This window comes from Camellia sinensis, chromosome 5 (assembly GCF_055761805.1).
Source record: "Camellia sinensis isolate YWXY chromosome 5, ASM5576180v1, whole genome shotgun sequence".
Taxonomy (NCBI): domain Eukaryota; kingdom Viridiplantae; phylum Streptophyta; class Magnoliopsida; order Ericales; family Theaceae; genus Camellia; species Camellia sinensis.
The window spans coordinates 116,665,909-116,689,798 of NC_138965.1; the positions used below are offsets into that span (position 1 = coordinate 116,665,909).

The 23,890-nt window shown below is 33.6% G+C and overlaps 1 protein-coding gene across 3 annotated transcripts in view; it reads right to left on the minus strand.

Annotated features, from left to right (window-relative positions):
• Nucleotides 1–472: 472 nt before the first annotated feature.
• Nucleotides 473–23,890, minus strand: part of LOC114284376 (MADS-box protein SOC1) — a 38,918-nt gene continuing 15,500 nt past the window's right edge. Inside the window, exons 3-9 of one of the 3 annotated variants that reach the window (XR_014330048.1) lie at nt 3,841–3,922; nt 2,979–3,040; nt 2,768–2,867; nt 2,632–2,673; nt 2,217–2,258; nt 879–1,067; nt 473–789 (exon numbers count right to left, since the gene is read on the minus strand). Coding sequence is in view for 2 of the 3 variants with exons in the window: in XM_082869639.1 (XP_082725765.1) it covers nt 711–789; nt 879–1,039; nt 2,217–2,258; nt 2,632–2,673; nt 2,768–2,867; nt 2,979–3,040; nt 3,841–3,922 (568 nt within the window). In the remaining variant the exon portion in view is untranslated. Of the gene's footprint in view, nt 790–878; nt 1,068–1,335; nt 1,782–2,216; nt 2,259–2,631; nt 2,674–2,767; nt 2,868–2,978; nt 3,041–3,840; nt 3,923–23,890 lie in introns of those variants that run through there. The other 2 variants (XM_082869639.1, XM_082869640.1) reach the window with 2 other exon arrangements.

The following is a 23,890-nucleotide window of genomic DNA, read 5'->3' on the forward strand; positions in this document are numbered from 1 at the left end:
ACTCCCCCGCTTTATTGATATAATTTATGCATGTTGTGTTATTATATTAATAAGGTTTTTTTTACTGATCAAAAAAAAATTTTGAGCATCAAGACTAGAATATTGTCTTTTTTTGTATAGTTAATTTCAGTAATGATCAATCCATCCTTGAACCAACTTTTTTATTTTGTATAGGCCTTTGAATAGGCTTTATACGTATAGATGAGATAGGTATTGTCTTTTTTTTGTATAATTAATTTCAGTGATGGTCAATCCATCCTTGAACCAACTTTTTTATTTTGTACAGGCCTTTGAATAGGCTTTATATGTATAGATGAGATAGGTATTCCTTTGCATACAGGTTGCACTCCCTTGGTGCCTCTCTAAATCTTTATTAATAATATTTCCTCATTTACCAATATATATATATATATATATATATAAATTACCAACATGACAAAGAAATAAAAGGAAAAACACGAAGAGAATCATATGGGCACTTTTTTTCGTAATTTTTTTTTTTTTTTGCTTTCTAAATTTCATATGCTTACTAATTTTCCAAAAAAATATGGCAAATTGGGGCATTACTATAAATGATTTGCCACCTCAGACCTTATTATACAGAAATCTAACAAGAAAACAAATACACACTAAACTACATTTTCAGAATATGCAACTACAAAAAAATAAATAAATTAATCACTCAGCCCAAGAGACAATGGGGGACTCCTTCAGCTACAGTATACCTCCATGACATTGTGAAACTGCGTGAACATTCTAAACATGAGCATCGCCAAAGTAACATTTCCCCTACACAAAATGGCAGGCCATACAAAGCAGTTTGGTAAGATATTTCAAAAGATTAAACCAAATTGGATTCCAATAAAGAAAACTCCTACCAAGATTGGTCGAAGTGTACATGGGGATAGCGAACAATCACTGGCTGGACAGGACATCCAGGGATAAATGCACGAAGTTGGAAAGAAATGAGAAATCTTCCATTTGTTGTTCCCTCGGGAAATAAAAGCAAACGAAGAAATCTATTGGAAGAAGCCTTTCTCTGTATTCAGATCCTTGAAAGTACATTTCTGTATCAAATAGCTTATATATTGAAATAGCTTGTATATCAAATAGCTTATATATTGTATAGAAACACTGAAAACGAAGACAAAAACAATAGAATTCAAACATTCTACCCTGATCAAGTCTCTTCCATGTCATCAACCATGATTTAGTGGCTGTCTTGTATATATATAACTATGAACCATCAAATTTAGTTGCAATTTACCTATATATTCCATTTACAACATATTTTTGCATGCTTCCCACAAAAAATAAAATAAAATAAAATAAAAATTTTAAAAAATAAATAAAATAAAAAGATTATTGAGGAAGCATAGTGCTGCAAAATATACATCAGGATATGATATTGCAGTATTATTCTTGGACCATATCCAATGACATAGATACATAGATACATAGATTAAAGTTGCAATGAGCAAAATGCTGCACTCAATATAAAGCACATTATTGCTTGAGCAAGGCCAAAATACTTCAGTGGCAGCAACAATTTTACAGTTAGACGTACAAAATATATGGAAATGACTACGATCATAAATATGTAGATATATATATGCTGCACAATTGCAAGTTGCTGTTTACTTCTGAGGCGAAGCACGCTTGATTCTCCCTTCTGGGGGTCCGATAAACAGATCAGTCTCTACGTCTGAAATCTCACTGCTTTCTGTGTATGGCACAACTTCTCTCTCTTCGTTTGATTCTTGTCGCGGTAATAAGCCATACTAGAAAAAATAAATACACGTCTATAAGACTGATGTGGTTGCGAAATTTACACTTAATTTGTTTTGTCAAAAACTTCAAAAAACATTTTCTTATATTTAAATGCGACTCTAAAAAATGTGTTAGTGGTTTTGCCATACCATATGATCACAACCTTGGAATATAGTAAAACCCCAAATTATAAAGCAAACCAATTCGCATAATAATCCTAGAAGATATATTACAATATCAAAATAAACATATCGTATAATTAAATCACATCGCGTTGCATGTAAAGTACAAACAACAAACAATCAAGATTTGGGTAATCACAAAATAATAAAGATCATATTTAGCATTAAACTAAAAATAAAAAAAAAAATCAAGAAATATTTTAAAAAATAATAATAAAGGTAACAATAGAAATAAATCCCAAATAGGGGGAAAGAGAGAATCACCTTCTCACAAAGCTTTGCATTTTCAGCTGTTAGGACTTTCTCCTAAATTAAATTGAAGCCAAAAGACATACACCATCAGCAGTTAGTGAGATAATTGAAGTAAAATGGTATTTACAAACTAAAGTTAAATTTTTAAATAATTATTTTATATTTTTAGGATAAATGGTATTTACAAACTAATATACAGCATGTTATCCATAAAATGGAAGTCTTATGGAATTTAGTAACTTGAGTATTTATGCATATTTGTTGGGTGAATATCCGACTAGAAATGCCATCGGACACATAATCAGCTCATACAAAGGTATCAAGTGTCTGACATAGGTATTTCAAAATGTTGAAGCAGTTGTAAAAAATGACTATAGTGGAACAACGTGCTACACTCAACCTAATATCACAAATTTTAATAGTTTACCTTTTCCTTAAGTTGATCAATCTGTTCCATGAAAACCTCCATCTGAAGCACAGACAATAATCAAAGAAATTAGACTTCCAAGTAATTACAAAATTTTAGGAAATAATTACATTTTGTACTACATAATAATAACAACCTTTTTAGCCCGGACTCTGCTTACACTCCGCTCCAACTGTTGTTCAATTTGCTGCAGTTCTTCCATGGTGCATGACCCCAGATCCTCTCCCAAGAGTTTCCTAATACATATTTTCCAATTTCAGAGTTTAGAAGTGCTTCAAATTTAAAATAAAAAAAAAAAAAAAGTTTATATGTTTAGTGTGCCAAACAAATTCGAACTTCCATCCAACCTTTTCGCAACTTCAAGAAGCTCTATCTGCTTTGCCATGTCTGCTGCCTCATGCTTCAAATGCTGCCAGAAGATTAATTGGTTCCCACAAGAGGATGGACAAAAAGGAGAGAGAGAGTTGCCTCATTAATAATGCTCTACCAAAGGGAGGAAAGAACAAACGAACAAACACAACATGAAAACATTTGTTAGCTACAAAACAAATTGTTGGACAGTGGAAGCGTAACATAAAAAAAAATGTTAGCGCACATAAGAATCTATGGAGATATATGGCTATAGAAACCGAGCAGAGCTCCTTTGAGAAATCAGAATAACTCTTGCTTCATATAACATTCTAGATACATATTTCAGAATCACACTCTTAAAAGAACTTTTCATATTCGTATGCAATTTTATTAACTACTTTCATGCTTTTACTAACATCTAAATGTACCATAAAACTTTTAGAAGATTGTCGATTATTTTTTCCAACATAAAATCAGGTTTCCCCAGGGAAGGCAGCAAAAATGCCTTAATAGAATGACATCAGCCATGTGATTTGATGAATATGGAGCGACAAAATTAAGCTATATTTATGTGTCTTAATATATATATATATATATATATATATATTTTTTTTTTTATCAGCAAAGAAAAATTTCATTTAACAACATAAAATTAAAGGTACAGGAAGATGACATGCATCGAGAGATGAATAAAAATAGATGAAGTTACATATATGTGTCTTAATATAAGTACTGAAGTTACATGAAGTAAAAATAGATGAATAAATACATAAAATTATTCCAGTTAATTATCTAAAATTGTCGACAATTGTGAAGAGGAAGTTAGTATAATCACACACAGAGAGAGAGGGGTATAACCTGCATGTTTTCTTCCACTGATGAGTTGTCAGTTTGAACATCTTTTGTATGCCTCTGATAGCGCTGTATCGTCTCCTGCATGCTGAGTAATATCAAAATTGAACACAACACAAATGAAGTCACTCCATTGTCCCTTTTTACCCTCAATTATCAAATAACAAAAAGAATTAACTCAAAAGAGTCAAAACCATAAGGATGATAATAAAGATGAAAATAATATATATATATATATATATATTTTGATGAATATGACGTTAAAGAAATGGCCAATGCAGCATAATGCCAATAACCAAGTCATTGAATTACTCAGTTTTTATGAATTTGAGAATGTTTCTTCAATCAAATTTGTCATGCTATTCAAAGTGTTATGCAAAAAATACACGGTTCCAATTAAAAAACAATAAACAGAAACAAATAATTACACTAAATACAAGATATATGTGGTTTGGCAATGTGTCTAAGTCTACAAAGGGGAGGAGATCAAATCCACTATGCATAATAAAGATTCAGAAATTTGAATCTCACTTCTATCACTCTACAGTGCTGTCACAATCTCACACTAAACCCTAGCTGAAAAATACAATAACAATAAATATTGCAAAAACTTCAGGCCAAGCCTGTTGCACTTGGAATCCCACCTCCTTAAAAAACCCCTTAACAGTAAATTTAAGTGTATAGTAAAAATTCAAGGTACCTCACAACACAAAGTCTCTGTCATATTTTCTAAATAAAAATTTGAAGACAATCTGCAAAAACAGAAATGGAAAGATAATACAGTGAAGAATTTGACAACTGATTTTACATGCTCGCCTTTTAACCAAGGAAGAGTTATAAACTGGACTTTCATGGATCATTAAAAGAAATTATCAAAGTTTCTGAAGCACGTTACAAAATAAGGTGACACTAAAGTTAGTAACTAGAAATAATGACAGATAATAAAAGTTGATACGGAGTATGCCAATAGCTTTATATAATCATGTTTATGGTTAATTTGACTTTAATATCTTATTTTTTTGTATTTCATAAGGTATAATGGTGTTGGGCATATTAAGTAGTTTTTATTACTTAGTTGTACTTGTTAAAATTAATGCCATACATTGGATACTTTGGACACATTGCATTATTTGTATTCATGTATCTAATGTTAGATATATAATATTGGATACATTGCCTAGATTATATTTATGTATCTAGTTTTTTAAGGTTGTTTAGGTTCATGGTTCTTGTTCATGTATCTTATTTATGGCCCTCTCAATACAAGATCAATACAATAAAAAATAATAATTCCTCCTTGAGAAAATTCCTATCAAAAGCTAACAAAAGTGGTATCAGAGCTTGGTTGGGTCAAGAACAAGCTAGGCGTAGAGATCGGATACGGGAAAACAATCCCCAGAAAGGACAACTACCATGGCGAATTCCAACAACCAAAATGTGCCTATTCCTGCTTTTGATGGTGAAAACTTTGATTTTTGGTCTTTGAAAATGAGAAGTATTTTTTATTTATATGGATCTTTGGATCTAGTTGAAAATGGATTCGATGAACCCGAATATGAGGAGTTTTGATAAATGCTCAAAAGGGACAACTGAAAGAACAAAGGAAGAAGGATTCAAACCAACTAGGCCTAGTCTAGTTCGCCACCATGCTTTCCTTAGGGCTTAGTCCCAAGGAGGTCATGGGTTCAATTCCCCTTAAGGGGGTTGAATTAAGGGAGTACAAGTACTTAGGTGCTTTGCTGAGGGTGGGGAGATTTTCTCCCATAGGTGCTAATTTAACAATTAACAACTAACATTTGTTGATCAAAAAAAAAAAAAAGAAAAAAGGAAGAAGGATTCAAAGGCTCTCTTATTGATTCAACAAGGAGTTTAAAAAGCAATCTTTTCAAGGATTATCAATTCTACAAAAGCAAAAGAGGCATGAGATATTCTTCAAAAAGAGTATAGAGGCAACTTGAAAGTAAGAACCATTAAACTTCAATAATTACAAAGAGATTTTAAAAATTTAAAGATAAGAGATATGGAATTGTTAAAAGATTTCTTTTCTAGAGTTATGATATTTGTGAATCAAATGAAAATTTATAGGGATGATATTTCTAATCAAAGAGTTCTTGAGAAATTTTGATAAATTTGTTGAAAAAATATAATCCTATTATTGTTGTCATTGAGGAAACTAAAGATCTTACTAATTTGAGTATTGAAGAATTGATGGGTTCAATTAAAACATTTGAGCAAAGGTTGAGTAACCAATTTGAAAAGTCAATTGAAAGTACTTTTCAATCCAAGCTCAATGTTGGTACTTCTAATTTCCAAGGAAGAGGAAGAGGAAGAAATACAAGAGGAAGGTATAATTCTCAAAGAAGGAAAAATGAAGAGTCCACTCACAAAAGTGTGAAATTTGTAACTGAAGCAATCATGTTGATAAAGATTGTTGGTTTCGAGGAAAGCTACAATGTTTCAATTGCAACAAATTTGGGCATGTCAAAAAAGGATTGTCAAGTCAAGACCAATCAACAGGCCAATTTCTCTGAGGAGCAAGAAAGTGAAGGGCACATGTTCTATGCTTGTCTTTCGGCATTGGAACAAAAGAATGATGCATGGTTTCTTGATAGTGGATGTAGTAATCACATGACCATAGATGAGAGCATTTTTGTGAAGATGGATGCTTCCTTCAGTTCTCAAGTAAAAATGGGGAATGACTCCTTAGTCCAAACAAAAAGAAATGGTACTATTGCCGTAGAGACCAAGATGGGTACCAAATACATCTCCGATGTTTTCCTAGTTCCAAATTTGGAGCAAATTTGATGAGTATTAAATAACTCATGGAGCATGGGTACTTTGTTCATTTTAAAGAAGACTCTTGCAAGATTTATGAAAAATGGAGAAGAAGTCAAGTTGTTACAAAAATCAAGATGGAGAAGAATAAAAGTTTTCCTCTTATTTTCGATATAACAAAAATGTGGCCTTGAAGATGGATGTGGTTGATAATTCATGGTTTTGGCATAGAAGATTTGGGCACTTGAATTTTCAAAGTTTAAAGAACCTACAACAAAAGAATATCGTTTTTGCGTTGCCGACTATTTTAGAAGTGCAACAAGTTTGTGAATGTTGTGCTCTTGGGAAGCATCACTGGGAGTCATTTCCAAAGAAGAAAGCATAGAGAGCAAAAGAACCAATAGGACTTGTTCCTATGAAGCACATATACTTCAAAAAAGGTATTGTATGAGTATCAGATACTATCAGATGTAGATACGAGTTCGATATGGCAAGATACGTATTGGATATGGCAAATAAGTATCCGATTTATGTTTTAAAATTTTGGATATAGGAGAGATACATGAAGGATACTTGAGAGATACGACAGGATACGTGAGGGATACACAAGGGATATGCCAAATAAGGACCCAAATTAAGTTTTTTCTAATTTTTTATATTTTATATTTTAACACGCCAAATGAGTATCTAATTTTTTTTTTCAATTTTTTTCTTATTTTATATTTATATTTTTTCAAAGGTCAATGCTCTCTCCTTGTTTCTTCCTCTCTTTCTATGTCTCTTCATATTCTATGGGGCTTATATTGTCATTATTTATTCCCTTGTGATAAACCAATTTCTACCTTGTTAGCTTTGCTATAAGGGCTACTCACTCATGTGTCAAAAAAATCACATTGTTTCTATTTTTTAATTTCTTTTTATTGTTGTTTTATTTAATTTTTAAATTTTAGATATTATGACTAAGTGCTATTGTTATTATTACTTAATTTTGTTAGCTTATTGTTGTTCTTTAAATTTCCTTGAATATTTGATCGAATCCTCTGTTATTGTTTGTTGTTAATTCTTTGTTGTTAATTCTTTGTCAGTATGCCTAGTTATTAACTGATTGCTCTTTGATGAAAATAAAATTCTCTTTTTGATATTGAGGAATTTAGTACTAAATATTTTATGAATGTACTCTTGCATTATGTTTTATTTTATAAATACTACATTACTAAAAATTATTTTATATTTTTTTTTACAAACATATCATCACCATACCCGCATCATACTTTTTTAAGGTTTGCCGTATCGTCATATCCATATCGTATCGTACTTGTATCCTGTATCCGTATCTGTATCTGTATCCATGCTTCCTAGACTTGTTCATACAGATGTTGTTCTGGCCCATGAATACACCAACTTATGGAGGTAACAAGAACTTTATCATTTACTAGAACAACTTGGGTGTATTTTATGAGATAAGAGCGAAGTTTTCTCTATCTTAAAAAAATTCAAAGTCTTGTGGAAAGGCAAAGTAGTTACTTAATGAAAGTTTTGAAAAGTGATAGACGCAAAGAATACAACTCAAATGAATTTATGAAATTTTGTGAGGATATTGACATGAAAAAGGCAACTTCCCATTGGGTACACTCCACAACAAAATAGAGTGGCAGAAAGGAAGAATAAAACCATAGTGGAGATGTCCAAATCTATGCTACATGAAAAGGAGATACCCAAAACTTTTTGGGGCTGAGGCTGTGTATACGGCGGTTTACTTGATAAATGGATGTCCTACAAAAGCTCTTGAAAACTAAACTCCATTTGGGGCTTGGAGTAGAATGAAGCCATCGGTGAATCACTTGAAGGTGTTTGGTTGCATTTGTTATGCTCATGTCCCAAAAGAAGCGAGGCATAAGTTGGATGAAACTAGTAAAAAAATGCATCTTTATGAGTTATAGCTCAAAATCTAAAGGCTATAGACTATATAGTTTGTACAAGAAGAAAGTGATTATTTCTAGAGATGTTCTCTTTGGTGAGAATGCATCTTTTGCTTGGAAATAAAAGAAAGGTCAAAATCAAGGCATTATTTCCAATGAAAATTCAAAAAGTCAACAAATTGAAGATGTTGAAGCATTTGGATCTCCACAAAGATTGTCACCCATTGCTAGTTCACAATCTTCTCCAACTTTGAGTTCAAGTTCTTCATCTTAAAGCTCAACTCCAAGAAGAATGAGGAATGTAAATGATGTGTATGCAAGATGCAATTTATGCATTATTGAAATTGAGAACTTTGAAGAGGTAATTAAAGATGAAGCATGCAAGAAAGCGATGGAAGATGAAATTTATGTAATTGAGAAGAACAAGACTTGGGAGTTAGTGGAGAAACGGGAAGAAAAAGAAATAATTGGTGTGAAGTGGATTTTCAAAACAAAGTTCATCTCGGATATGGCTCTATTCAAAAGAACAAAGCAAGACCGAAGATTAAGTTACAGACATCTTCACCAAAGATGTACCAAGGAAGAAGTTTTGAGTGTCAACAATATGGCATTAAAGGGGATTGTAAAATTAATGCCATGCATTGGATACTTGGGATACATTGCATTCTTTGTATTCATGTCTCTAATGTTAGATACATAATATTAGATACATTATCTAGATTCTATTCATGTACCTAGTTCTTTGAAGGTTGTTTAGGTTTGTGATTCTAGTTCATGTATCTTATTTATGACGCTCTGTGCCTCCGTTTGGAAAGTGGGTTGGCTTTTTGGCTTTTTTGGCTATTTTAGCTTGGGCTAAAAAGCTTGGTTTGGGAAGGACTTTTTGGCTTTTTACTTTTTTGGCTTTTTTTGTGAGAGAAGAGTAATGATTATGGGTTGGATGTGATATTTTGTTTGTCGTGGCTAAAATAGCCTATTTTGTCTTTTGTGGCTATTTTAGCCACAAACCAACTTGCCAAACAACACCTGTATAAATTTTTGTAAGCCTATTGCCAAAGCAAATCAAGACAATAAAAAATAATATTTGAACCTTGAGAAAATTCCTATCAAAAGCTAACAGTACTATGATAATTTTAAACTTTACTACATAACTATAGTAGTTGCTCATAAGTTGTACTACATGTCAAATGTTGCCTTTAGTCTTACATAGTCTTCGTTATGTTTTGAACGTTCTAGTTAGTAAAATAGTACATAGTTCCTTAGTCATAACCTTAGCAGAATTAAGAGAATCATGTAGCCTTAAAATCGAATTATAGAAAATTTGTGTAGACTTTTTGTCGGTTTGAGTGATATTTTGCAATCCTATTGGGGTAACTAGTAGGAAAGATGATGAGGAATTTATTGTTAAAAATTACAAAACACTTAATCAGGATTGGTGAGACATGAACATAGAATAACAACAAACAAGAATTGTAAATCACATCTACAAGAACACAAAATTTATGTGATTCACAAAAAACTAAGGTTACGTACACGGTCACTATGGTTTGACTATGATATGAAAAGTTCCAAACAAGACACTGAGATAGCCGATTTGTTTCCTGATTTGTTTCTTGCCTCCTAGCTTTGCTTCTTCGATCAATGGATAACACTTACTAGCCTCCAAGAATTTCATTTTGGATCATGGATACATTTTTTGACTTGTTTTAAAAAATGGTTTCGGCAAGACATTTGGGAGGTTTCGAAAAAATTGAGGGTGTTCAGAAAGTAATCTTGACTTTTTTTAGGGGTGTTCAGAAAGTAATCTTGACTTGTATATTGGCTTTGATACCAAATTTGTTAGGGGTGGCAGATGATAAAAAACAAAAATGTATGGTAAATGATGCAAATATGTATGGAGATGTACAACTATAGGAGCAGTAGAAGACTCTTTCAATGTAGGCTTGGAGCACAATCAAAATATTTTCTATGTTACTAATCTTTCCTCTCTTAGCTTATAATAATCACATTACCATGTCCATTATATAGGACTGCATAGAAGATTCTAGGTCACACCCCATGATAACCATTTCATATTCCTATGCAAATATACTTAATATGACACATTTTTGTAAAAGATAAATTTACCACCCAACATAAAGAAGTCAACTTTTCAAACATAAATCATACCTAACCTTATCCTTCTACTAGGTTTCAATTGAACCATTTAACACTAATTGGATTTTGTCTAAACTTTTCATCAACTACTATTTTGAAAATTCTGAAACTTGCCCTTTTGCAATTCAAGCCAAATCTCACATTTATTCATCTTCAAATCTTAGAAATTTTCTTCTATCTTTTATATAACCTAGGAAACTTTTCCATAACCATTACCCATTATTGCAATTTTGATAGTAGGCAGTCTTAAATTTAATCCAAGTTTTCTAAGGCTTTCCTATGTCAAAAACATTGCCAATTTTCATTTTTAGCAACACTAAAAGACATGTAGCGCTCCTTCTAATCACCCTTGATTTTCAATTAACTTAATTAACAAGTTTATTATACATTGAAAGCCAAGTAACTTAATCATTTTGATCTCATTTGATAGACTATTGGAAAATCCCAATAAAGTACAACCTATTTGGAATGATTGCTATTGCTAATTTCCTAAGTGAATCTCCATTCCATCATCTGTCTGCCCAATTTTTTTTTTCTTTTTCATTTTTTTTTTTTTGATCAACAAAGAAAATGAACTTTATTGATGAATTGGTCATGCTAACAAATGCTCTAGTAACACTTATTTAGCAACAATTAATGCAATATATATGTATCTAATAATGTCAATCAATTTTTCAAAACAAAATTAACAACTCTTAATTAAAATGTTAGAAATTCTTGTAGTTTTCAATATTACTCTTCTACTATGTTAAAATAAAACCCATGCCCTTACGATTTATTCTTAAAAAACCCAAAACACTTACATCCATAATTGAAGTATTCATATATATAAAAAATCTAAGAAAGGGTAAATTTGATACTAATTTTTATTTATTTATTATTTCTACAATAAATACAAGTGATTGGGGAAATTTATCATCTAAGAAGCATGTATATGGATGTACGACGGGATACGGATAAGTAGATACGTCAATTTTCAAAAAGTGTAGAACACGACATCTAATTTTATATATTTATTATATGCACTATTTCATTAAAGATAATAAAAATTACATCACAACAGTAATTCCAAAAGTTTAAAGGAATAGGGATTAATAAGTATAAATCTTTATTTTATTTTTTTATTATCATTATAACCTTTAAATTATTTTGTTTAAACTTAAAATGTGTATTATGCATGTCTTAGCAATAGACGTGTGTATCTCCAAGTGTTTAAAGTGTTAGAAACGTTTTTGAGTAAAAAAAAAAAGTTTAAAAAATAATGACACATTTGAATGCGTGTTTGATACATGTTAGGAGGTGTTTATTGTGGCCTCGTTCGACAACATCACATTTTAGCTTTAAAATTAAAAAGTCATTAAAAAAATAAAAAATCCAACAAACTATACAAAAAAAGTCAAATATTCTCTTTCCTCCCTACTTTTTGCATATTTTTTTGTAAAAAAATCAAAAAGTCATCACAAACATACTAATTTTGTTTACCTCACATTTTAACCAAATAATCAAAAAGTTACTAAAATAACATATTCTCAAACAAGACCTGAGTGTCGGACATGGACACAGACACAACACAAACACACACCTCAAGTATATGCGCTTCTTTGTACCCCTTGTACTTTCGCATATCAATAAATTTTATTTCACCAATAAAACAAAAAAGGTATATATGCTTCTTAGCTTATCATATTAAGTATATGTGCTTCTTTGTACCCCTTGTATTTTCGCACATCAATAAATTTTATTTTGTCAACAAAAAAAAATATATATATATATATATATATATTCTTAGCTTATCATATCTAACTCGTTGAATGATCATTAAAAGTTAAAATGTTGTTTCACTAACTTTTTGACATATATTAGGTCATTAATTACACCTTAATAAGTGCCTTGAAACACCCAAACCATTTTCCATCTGGAAGAGATTTTGATGCTTACAGTCTACAAAGATGCATATTGTTGGAATGTGTCCCACATCGCCTGGAGTTGCCCCATCTGTGCTGGTTATAAAGCTCCAATTTCTCCCTCCTTAAAAAGTATTAAGGAGAAATATGGGTTGGACTTTTCTTTTTTTTTTTTTGATCTGCCAAAAAGGAAACTTTATTGATGACGATGAAAGGTATAAGTTGTACACACAAATATTAAGTTGTACACACAAAAATAAATAAATAAATAGAAGAGAGTGTACAAAGCATCACAATGAGCTAGATCATCCTAACTAGGTTGGCACCAAAAAACCCATCCTATCATATGCTAAGCACCTCCAAAAGGGAGCAACAACCAAGAAAGACCACACCGAGAAGAACAGTTGAACACAAAGGGAGGACACACTAGCCAAGAAAGATCAACAGAACACAATGTGCCACTCTTCCTGATGCAAAAGATCAACCATAACTCAATCTGTTTGGTAAACCAAATCATTCCTAGAGACAGATAACAGATCATACACACCATTCCTGATGCAAAACAGTCAAAATAGAGTCATTCCTGAGACAAAACAGCCAAAACAGATACACACTCAACTACCATTCCTGAGACAAAACTTGACCTGTTGCAGATTGTAAACTCATTCACAAAAACCTCCACAGGTATTGGGGAGGCCTTGACCCACAAAGCTACTCTAACTTTCACAATTTCATATAAAGCTTCAAAGTCTAGTTAACATCCATTGAAAACACACTTATTTCTATGCCTTTATGTAGACCAAAGAGTTGCCAAAGGGAAGACCATCCAGATTTTCTTCTCCAATTTTTTCATTCTGCATCCATACCACCACTGCAACAGCCCATCTACAAAACTTGGCAAGACCCACTGAGAACCCCACCATCTTACATTGTTTGACCACAGCCTCCAAACAAAAGGACAGAAAAGAAGAATATGTTCTGCAGTTTCCACTTCATTATGACAGAAAACACAGTCAAGATTAACACTCCCATCAAGTACACCAATTCTGTGGAGGAAACAAGAAGTTTTAACCTTACCAAGCCATGCCAACTACCCAAAAAATGCACTTTGGGAGGAGCAAAATTATTCCAAATAGAGCCTGCCATTTCCAGAGCAGGACCAAGAAGTGATTCACTCTATTTATAAATTGATGCTACACTAAACAGTCCAGATGAATCTGCAACCCATTTCAATTCATCTGATTTATCAATACAAAGAGCTGGTGTACTCCAAAGGAAACAGACTAAACGATGGACTTCCTCCTCCTTCCAGGCCAAAAGATTTCTTTTGAAACTCTAGGTTCCAATCACCAGCTGCACCCCTTCTCTCAAAAAACACCCTTACCACCCCATGCTTGTCATTAGATAGAGAGAAAAGTCTAGGGAATTCCTCCTTAAAGCAGACATTACCAGCCCACTTGTCCAGCCAAAAGTGTGCTCTCCCATCCCCCAAAGCAATCTGAGAATTATGAACATAGAAATTATGCAAGTCAGGATTAAGCAGAACTACATTAATTATATTAGTCCAGAGCTTAGATCCTCAGCCTTCCAATCTTGGAAACCATTTCCCATTCTCAACATTATATTTTGAGCAGATCACTTCTTTTCAAAAGGTTTTATTCTCAGCTCCAAACCTACACCACCATTTTAGCGAAATGCATTCATTGAATGTTCTAATCATCCTCAAACCCAAACCACCTAGATTCTTATTCTTTGCAATCACATCCCAACGAACCAAATGCACTTTTCTTCTAAGATTTGATCCACCCCAAAGGAAAGCTGATTGCATTTTCTCAATCTCCTTAGCCACCCCTACAGGAATCTTGAACAATGACAAATAGTAAATAGGCAGGTTAGACATAATAGACTTGATTAAGGTTAATCTCACAGCAAACGAAAGCAATCTTCTCTTCTAGGTAGCCAGTTTTTGCTTGAATTTGACAAGAACGGGTTACCAAGTACTTCTCCTACTTGGGTTGACCCCCAATGGCAGTCCCAAATACATAATAGGCAGTTTCTTGTGAATGCAATTTAAGATAGAGGCAAACTTATGCAATAGTCGCCCTGAAGCAATCTCAAAACATCTTAAAATTCATTTAATATTACACACTTCCTCCCCCTTGGCTTCATAGAACAAAATCGTGTCATCCACAAACTGCAAATGAGTTACTCTAAGGCCATTTGACCCCACCTATGTCCCATTAATTAAGTTTAACTCCTTGGGCTCAGCAAGATATTGAGTCCCTCTGCTACAATGTTGAATACAAATGGTGACAATGGATCTCCTTGTTTAAGGCCCCTTTGTGGGCAAAATTCAGATGTTAGTGACCCATTTACTACAATAGAGATCTTAGCAGAAGATACACAAGCTTTCATCCAATGCATCCATCTAGATCCAAAACCAAATTTTGATAACATGTTGAAAAGAAATTCACAATTAATTGAGTCATAGGCCTTTTCAAAATCCAATTTAAGTATCAAACCTTTCTTATTGGACCTTTTCCATCCATTAACAATTTCATTAGCTATTAGAATCCCATTCAGAATATTCCTTCCACCCAGGAAAGCTGACTGAACCTCACTAATAATTTTGGGCATCACCTGCTTCATCCTTTTTGATAACACCTTTGCTAGAATTTTATACAAGGAACCAACCAGACTAATTGGCCTATACTCATCCAAACAAGAGGGGCTATTAGTTTTAGGGATTAAAGCAATGAAGGAGCTATTAATTCCACTAACTAAACTTGCATTCTGATGAAATTCCCTCATAAATTGTAGCACATCAAATTTCACAAAATTGCAACATTTCTTGAAAAAAGCCATGTTGAAACCATCAGGCCCAGGTGCCTTATTACCTTCACAATGCTTGATTACATTACTAATCTTAGCCTCGGTAAACTTTGCCTCCAATTGTTCCACAACATGAGGTCCACCAATGTTCTTGAAATGACCAGATATTTTAGGTCCGTCTTTCCAAGACTCAGAGAAATGCTGCAGAAAGTAAGCCTTCACCTCAGCTTTTATTACCATAGCTCCCCAGTCATTGAGCCATTCACAACAAGGAGCACAGAGAGTTCCTAATATTCCTACTACAAGCCATAATGTGAAAATACCTTGTATTTTTATCCCCTTTAAGTTCCCAATTCACTTTGGATTTCTGTAGCCAAATCCACTCCAACATCTTACTTAACCTCCAAACTTCACCCCTCACGTCCTTTCTTCTAATCAGTTTTGTATGAAGCAAAGGTCTGAACTCAACTAACAGATCAAGAGCATAAGCTTCTTCAATACTCTTTAGCTTATTTTCCACCTTCCCAAAAACCTTCACATTCCACTGTTTTAAAGCTTGCTTCAGGGCTTTAAGTTTCACGTGACACTTATAACCAGCCCAACCCTCCACTACAAAACCAAACCAACATTGCTTCACAAAAGGTAAGAAATTAGGATAAAGTAGCCAAGCATTGAGGAACTTAAAAGGCCTAGGCCCCCAGTCCCTATCTTCCTCCATTAAGATGATAGGACTATGATCAAAAAATAATCTGGGAAGGCCCCGTAATTTGAAATTAAAATTTTGCACCCACTCATGATTAAGAAGAAATCGGTCCAGTCTACTCCATTTCTTCCTATCTTGGGAATTACACCAAGTAAACTTTCTCCCAAGCATAGGCATGTCTATCAGCTCAAGTTGTTCAATCATATCATTGAAGTCTTTCATCCCTCTATCCCTTCTGGAGCACCCAATTCTTTCTAATATAATCTTAATTTCATTAAAATCACCCCCCAAGCACCATGGCCCCAAAAAATTGGACTTCAGTCTTACTAAAACATCCCACAACTCTTTTCTTTTCACCACCTCATTAGGACCATATACATTAATAATAACACAATCAAAACTATCGAACAATGTACCTGAAAGTAGGATGAAATTGTGATTATAGCAACAAGCCTGCAACTGAAACACCTTAGGTTTCCAAATACATAGCAATCCTCCAACTCTACCGACCGCATCTACGGCCATGAATTCAATTTGATCCCCAGGCCACATAGATTTAACCAAATCAGAATTGATTGCAGAGATCTTAGTTTCTTGAAGGAAAATAATGTCCACTTTTCTCTGAGCAATGCATTTCTTTAACTCCCTTCTTTTCTCTGGTCTTCCTAACCCCCTCACATTCCATGATTGTATCTTGATTATCACACCAAAACACTCTTACTCACCCGGGATTGCTAGTCTAGATAGCATCACCCTCCCTCTGCCTTACTTTCTTTTGTTCTTGGCTTCAAATTCATTCAATTTGCTAATCACCTCATCTTCTTTCCCTACACAATTGAGACCAAGAGCTTTGCCAATTTGAAGTGAAACTTCATCCTTCGATAGCACTCTTATTTCTCTACTGGTTCCACTAGTCATTAATAATGAAATAGCAGCTACAGCTGACCTGAAAACAGCTCCCTTTCTCAAATTTAGTGATGATTCCCCCAATTTCCAAGTAGTCACAAACTTCCCCTTCTTCTACACACTGCTCCTTCATAGCATTAGAAACTATGATTTGATCTTCACATACCCTAACTGGGTATATTATTGTACCTTTGCCCTCTAACTCGATGACTTGGTTAATGGCCTTCATACATCTTGTGGCTATCTTCACTTTTCCACAATGGAGAGAAGATAGTCTACTAGTTGCATCATCCGTACCAATCACTACTCCCCAAACCTTCCCAATGCTACTGAATGTAGTGTTACTCCACAAGTTCAATGGGACTCCATATGGGTTGGGCTTTTCAATTTGGTATCAGAGCTTTGTTAGGCCTGTGATTGGTGTGTCGTTTGTCTAGCTACTGTATGTTGTGGTTCAGGAGCGTGAATTAAAAAGCCAGAAAAAACTCAACGGCTTATCTAAATTGATGCTACCGAATAAACCCGGTAACCTAAAAGAATAAAAGGACAGACAAAGGGGCTTAATACATCAGTCTGATCACCCCAAGAAGGGGAAAAAAATAGCCACGGACCATCTAAAGAGGCAACCGAAGCACATAAGACCAGAACCAAGTCTGGTTGGCAGCAACCAAAGCCTCGATTGGGATAAAGAAGGCCTACCGAGATGAAGACAAGGAAGTAGAGAAGCTGCGAAGGCTGGGCTGAGGTTGTTGGAAGGAGAAAATGAGTTAGAAAGGGCTATCGAAGGCTGGAAAGAAGAAAAAGGCAGTCGATGGTGATGGGTGGCTTATGAGAAAGTGCGCTAGGGGGCAGCTTAGATAGTGTGCCAAAGGATTGGCTTGGGTGGTTCACATGGTGTATAACTTTGGTGCGCCAGGGGGTTGCTTATGAGAAAGTGCGATAGGGGGTGGCTGAGATAGTGTGCCAATGGATCGGCTTGGGTGGTTCACATGGTGTATAACCATGCTCACCATGATATAGGTATACTACCCCCCTCAAACTCAAATGGGTTCGAAGATAAAAACCTATTTGAGATTGAAGCAGAGGGAAAGATAGAGGGGAGCAGAAACACAAAAAAAAATGGATTGCGAGTAAAAAAATATATAATTGAGATATTTGGGATATGAATAAACCAGTAGACAAAGGGAGAGATCACCATAATGCAATACTAAAAGGAAAATATAGCAGCGAAATAGGTTGAGGTCCCGCAGACAATCAAGGCAAGGTTGCCGCCAGCTGGTAAGGCAAAGAACACCAAGAGCTTAACCTATAACTCTGAATATAGAAATCAAAAAATTATGTTTGAATATGAAAATTAGAATATGAATTAAAATATGAATTATTTTAATTATAGGAATCTTACCTTATGTATATTGTTTCCTAAATTGTATCATGAATATATATATATATATATATATACATGGCCTCTACCTCATTGATTGCTAAGCCAAATAATTATTTTTATTCTTTTTGGTATCAGAGCTTGGTTAGACCTATGATTGGTGTGTCGTTTGTCCGGCTACTATACGTTGTGGTCCAAGAGGGTAATTGTTGTTTACCTCATTAATAAGACCCCTAGTCGTGTGTTGCATGGACTCACTCCGTTTCATACCCTTATGCCCACCACCATTCTGTTTCAACTCTTACCTTGTGTCTTTGGGTGTACCTGTTTTGTTCAAAATTAGAGTCTCGCTCGCACAAAGTTAGATGACAAATCTATTCGTTGTATTTTCTTAGGGTACTCTTCCATGTCCGAAGGGTATAGGTGTTATGACCTTGTGTCTCGTCACTTTCACCACACTTTGGATGTTACTTTTTGTAAGGATCTTCCTTTCTTGGGTACTAATCCTCCTTCTTTGCAGGCTTCTCCTCCTGTTATTTCCACTGTTCTCTCGGCGACCATTTTGGACGAGGTTGAGAATGAGGTTGTCCCCCTTCTTTTTTTTCAACCTTCACCTCCTCTATTGCAAGTATACTCTCGTCACCTACGCACTCAGCCCCTCATGCCGCCTCTTTGGTATCTGGTCAAGAAACTCTTATCATTTAGCTTCTCCTCTACCTCATCATCGTAACCTACATCGGGATCGACATCTTCCAAAATGTTTGAGTTATTTGAGTAGTAGTTATCATCTTATTTCCTAGTATCTTTCCTACGACATGATTTTCCCTTCTTATCATTCTTTTCTTGGCAAGCTTAAGTCAGAGTCCATTCCTCATTTTGTATTTGAGGTTTTTCAGAATCCCAAATGGGTAGCGGCTATGCAAACTAAGATGGTGGCCTTAGAACAGAATCAGACTTGGGATCTTGTAACTTTACCTCCTTGGGAAAGCACAGTTGGTTGCAAATAGGTGTCCACTATAAAGCACCTTGCTGATAGTTCAGTTGACCATTACAAAGCTAGCATGATGGCTAAAGGTTTCACACAGATTCCTAGCAAGGATTTTGGTGCCACTTTTGCCCCTGTCGCCAAGCTTACTTCTGTACGTTTTCTTATCTCCCTTGCAACATCTCATTCTTGGCTTCTTCATCAACTTGATGTCAAGAATGCATTTCTCCATAGAGATCTTATTGAGAAGATTTATATGGCTCCTCCACCCAGTTTTTGGGCTAAGGGAGAGTATTCAGGGAAAGTGTGCCGCTTATGCAAATCCTTATATGGTCTGAAACAATCTCCACGAGCATGGTTTCGTCACTTTAGTTCCGTTATTATATCTATGGGTTTTGTTCAGTGCCACTCTGATCACACTTGTTTCATTCGCCGAAATTCTGCAGGTCAGTATATAGTCTTGTTAATTTATGTGGATGATATTATTCTCACAGGTGTTAACTCTGTCAACATTGGTCAAGTAAAGGAGGACTTGGGCCAAACTTTTGATATTAAGGATCTAGGATGTCTCAAATATTTTTTAAGAATTGAAGTGGCTCGCTCAAGGGAGGGTATCTCTTTATCTCAAAGAAAGTACACCCTTAACTTGCTTCAAAATACTGATATGTTAGGGTATAAACCTACTTCTACTCTTATGGATCCTATTGTCAAACTCACATCAGAGTCTGGTGAGTTATTGGATGACCCAGACATGTATCAGCGTCTTGTTGGATGCCGCATTTATTTAACCAACCCTAGACCTAATTTGACATTTGCAGTTAGTGTTGTGAGGCAATTCATGCATGCACCTCTTAAAAAGCACCTTGACACGGTTCATCATATTTTGAGGTGTTTAAAAACTTCTCCTGGCTTGGGATTGTTCTTTACTGCTAGTCTCCAATTTGGGCTCTCCTGTTTCACCGATGCAGACTATGTAGGATCTAGGACTGATCAGCATTCCACTTCTGGTTTCTGTACTTTCTATGGTGATCATCTTATCTCATGGAAAAGTAAGAAACAAGCGGTGGTTTCTAGTTCTTCTGTAGAGGTTTGAGTATCGGGCTATGGCATATAGGACATGCCAGATTATTTGAATTTGCTCTATTCTGGCAGAGTTGGGTTTTAAGGAGACTGTTCCTTTCTCTTTATTTTGTGATAGCAAATATGCCATTATGTTATCCTCTGATCCTGTACTTCATAAGCGTACCAAGTATATCAAGGTTGACATACATTTCATTCGAGAAAATATTTGGACTGTATTGTGCCTCCACCATTTGTCTCTTCTTCTCAACAATTGGCGGATATGTTCACAAAATCTATGGAACCAACTTTGCTCCATTCTTCCATTGACAAGCTACGTTTGTTGAATATTTTCATGCTAGCTTGAGAGCGAGTGTTGAATATAGAAATCAAAATATTATGTTTGAATATGGAAATTAGAATAGGAATTAGAATAAGAATTATTTTGATTATAGGAATCTTACCTTGTGTATAATGTTTCCTAAATTGTATCATGAATATATTATATATTCATAGCCTCTACCTATTTGATTAGTAGCCAACTAATTCTTTTCATATGTTATGATTAATTAAGTCTTTAACAAATTAATGCTAGTAACTTTATGCCTACTAAGTTTTTAAATGAAGGAAAATGTTATGAACCCCAAATAATCTATCAAATCTCTCACACGGGTGTGGATCCACACAAACTCATGTGTGTGTAGGTCCCATACCCGTGTCAGAGATTTAGTAAAAAATTTGATAGATTATTTGGGTCCTAGCATAACTTTTAAATGAATGATTTTGTTAACAAGCACTTGTTAAGATGCATTAAATCTCCTCAACAACTTCCATTATCATAGAAAATATAAAATACTATAAATACATTTTGCTTGTAGACTAAACTACTATTTTTTTCAATTTCATATATTTTAACATTATATTCTATTCAAAATAGAGTTTTTTTTTTTGAATATTTTTTTATCATAAAGGTAAATTTCTTTTATTTTTAAATGACGCTTTTGTAGATTTGTTTTTTTAATAAATATTCTTTATTTTGAATCCTTAGAACCTTAATATACAATGGTGATATTGAATTACAATGTTGTAACTTTATTTTTAAATAAATTCATATTCATTTGTTGATTGATCTTATAAATTTCTTTTTATATTTGTTATAATTTTTAAATTCATTTTTTTACCATATAATTTATTTATGATTGAAAATAAATAATATTTATATAAAAAAAAACTATGAAATGTTACTAAAAAATAAAGGGCATCCACTACAGAAAATCGCACTTTTGCCAACTAAATATTTAGTGGGCAAAAGTACATTTTTAGTCAGCAAAAGTTATACGCGACTAATTTTTTTGGTCACCACTTTGGTCGCCATTTGAGGGTCGGTAAAAGTAATTAGTGACTAAAACTTTTGTTAGTCGGGAAAAGGTTGGATTTGCTGACTAAATTTTTTGTTAGGGGTTGTTTGGGATGTTCTAAATAAGTGCATTTTTTGACTTTTTATAAAGTGATGTGATAGAGAGGTAATGTGATTTGAATAAGATGATATGACTTAAATAAGATAGTGACTTTTTGACTTTTTGGCTTTTTTAGAGGATGACAAACAAGGCCTAAATATATCATTACTGCGACTAATCCATTTAGTAACTAAAACACTTTGGTCGCAAAAAGTAATATTTTCCTGACCAAACATGTTAGTTGTCAATTGTCACATTCCATGACCAAACATATTAGTCGCCAATTGTCACATTCCACGACCAAAAACTTTGGTCGCCAATTATCACATTCCACGAACAACAAGTTTGGTCACCAATTATCGCATTCCATGACCAAAAAGTTTGGTCGCCATTTGTCACATTATACAACCAAACATGGTAGTCACCAAAAGGAAAAATATTTAAAAAATATTTTAAAAAAAAAAACTCTATTTTGAAAAGTATAGAATGTTAAAATATATGAAATTGAAAAGAAGGGTAGTGTAATCTACAAGTAAAATGTATTTATAATGTTTTCTATTTTCTATGGTAGTAGAGGTTGTTAAGGGGATTTAATGCATAACAAAACCCTTAAAGTGAATAATGGGTCTTGTTAAGCAATAAATGAATTTCAATATGGTGAGAACCCAACCAACATTTGTGAAGGTACTATTGGAAAACTTTAGTTGGAAAATATTTTTATTCGATTGAATTTTTAGAATTTGCATTTAGAATTTATTTTAAAAAATTATAAATTAGTTTGACAAAACTAAATATAAATATATATTTGAATTTTTAAATATTATTTTTGTTAAGAAAAAATCATATGAAAATAAGTGTTTGACTTTATAAAAAAAAAATCACCAAACTAAATTTTAATTTTTTTTTAGAAAAACATTAAAAAAATACTCAATAAAAAATAAAGGAAGAGAAGGGTGCAAAGCAAAAAGGGTATTTTGGTCTCATTATAAATATTATAAAAAATAATAATTAAGACAACTTTTAAAGTTGTGTTATTTTTCTACACAAGTTGATATAAATGTACTCATTTAATGTTTTCATAACATATGCCCTTAAGGCACATGTTAACAAAAGCCATGGATAATTATAGAATTGGCTTTTCTCCAGTCCTTTATTAGACTAGAGAGGTATTGTTGGGCCTAGTGTGCCCATTTTTGGGTCCATTTCAATGATTCAAACTGTTCACATTTTAGGATTCATTGAGTATATCATCCCTACGTAAAATCAAGTGAATTGAATAACAGAAATTACGTATTCGAATCAATTTTGTATGAATCGTTTATTTTCTCACCGTCCATTTTTTCATACAAAACTGATCTGAACACAAGGTTGTCATTATCCGATCAACTTGATTTTTTGTAAGGACGATGTACTCAATGAATCTTAAGATGTAACGGTTCTGATTATCAAAATGAGACCTAAAGGTGGGCCCACTAGGCCCAACAGTACCTCTTCAGTTCGACAAAAGACTGGAGAGAAGCCAAATTCATAATCATAATAACGAAGATGAAAATTGTGTTTTTTTTTTTTTTTTGATCAACAAAATAAAAACTTTATTGATGAAATGAAGCATACAAAGTATGCGGATACATCAATAAAGGGGAAAAAAGAGCAAAAAGCATGGAGATGAATTATGTTATTGAGTGCCATGGAGATGAATTATAGCTTAATATCAAAGTAAATAGTCATAAAATGGGTGCATTATCAATGCAGTGCATTACTAACATCTCATTAATAATGATGGGGAAAAATGAAAAATAATTTCAGAACAAGACATTTGCATATTAGCGATGTTTAGCTTTCAACTTTTTATTTTGGGAAAAAAGGATATTAGTATCCTGCTGGTCAGTTTTAAAAACATTTGTATTAGGCACACAAAGATTTCACATAATGGGACACAAAGAAGACACAAAGGGTATAGAAAGATTTCACATATGAG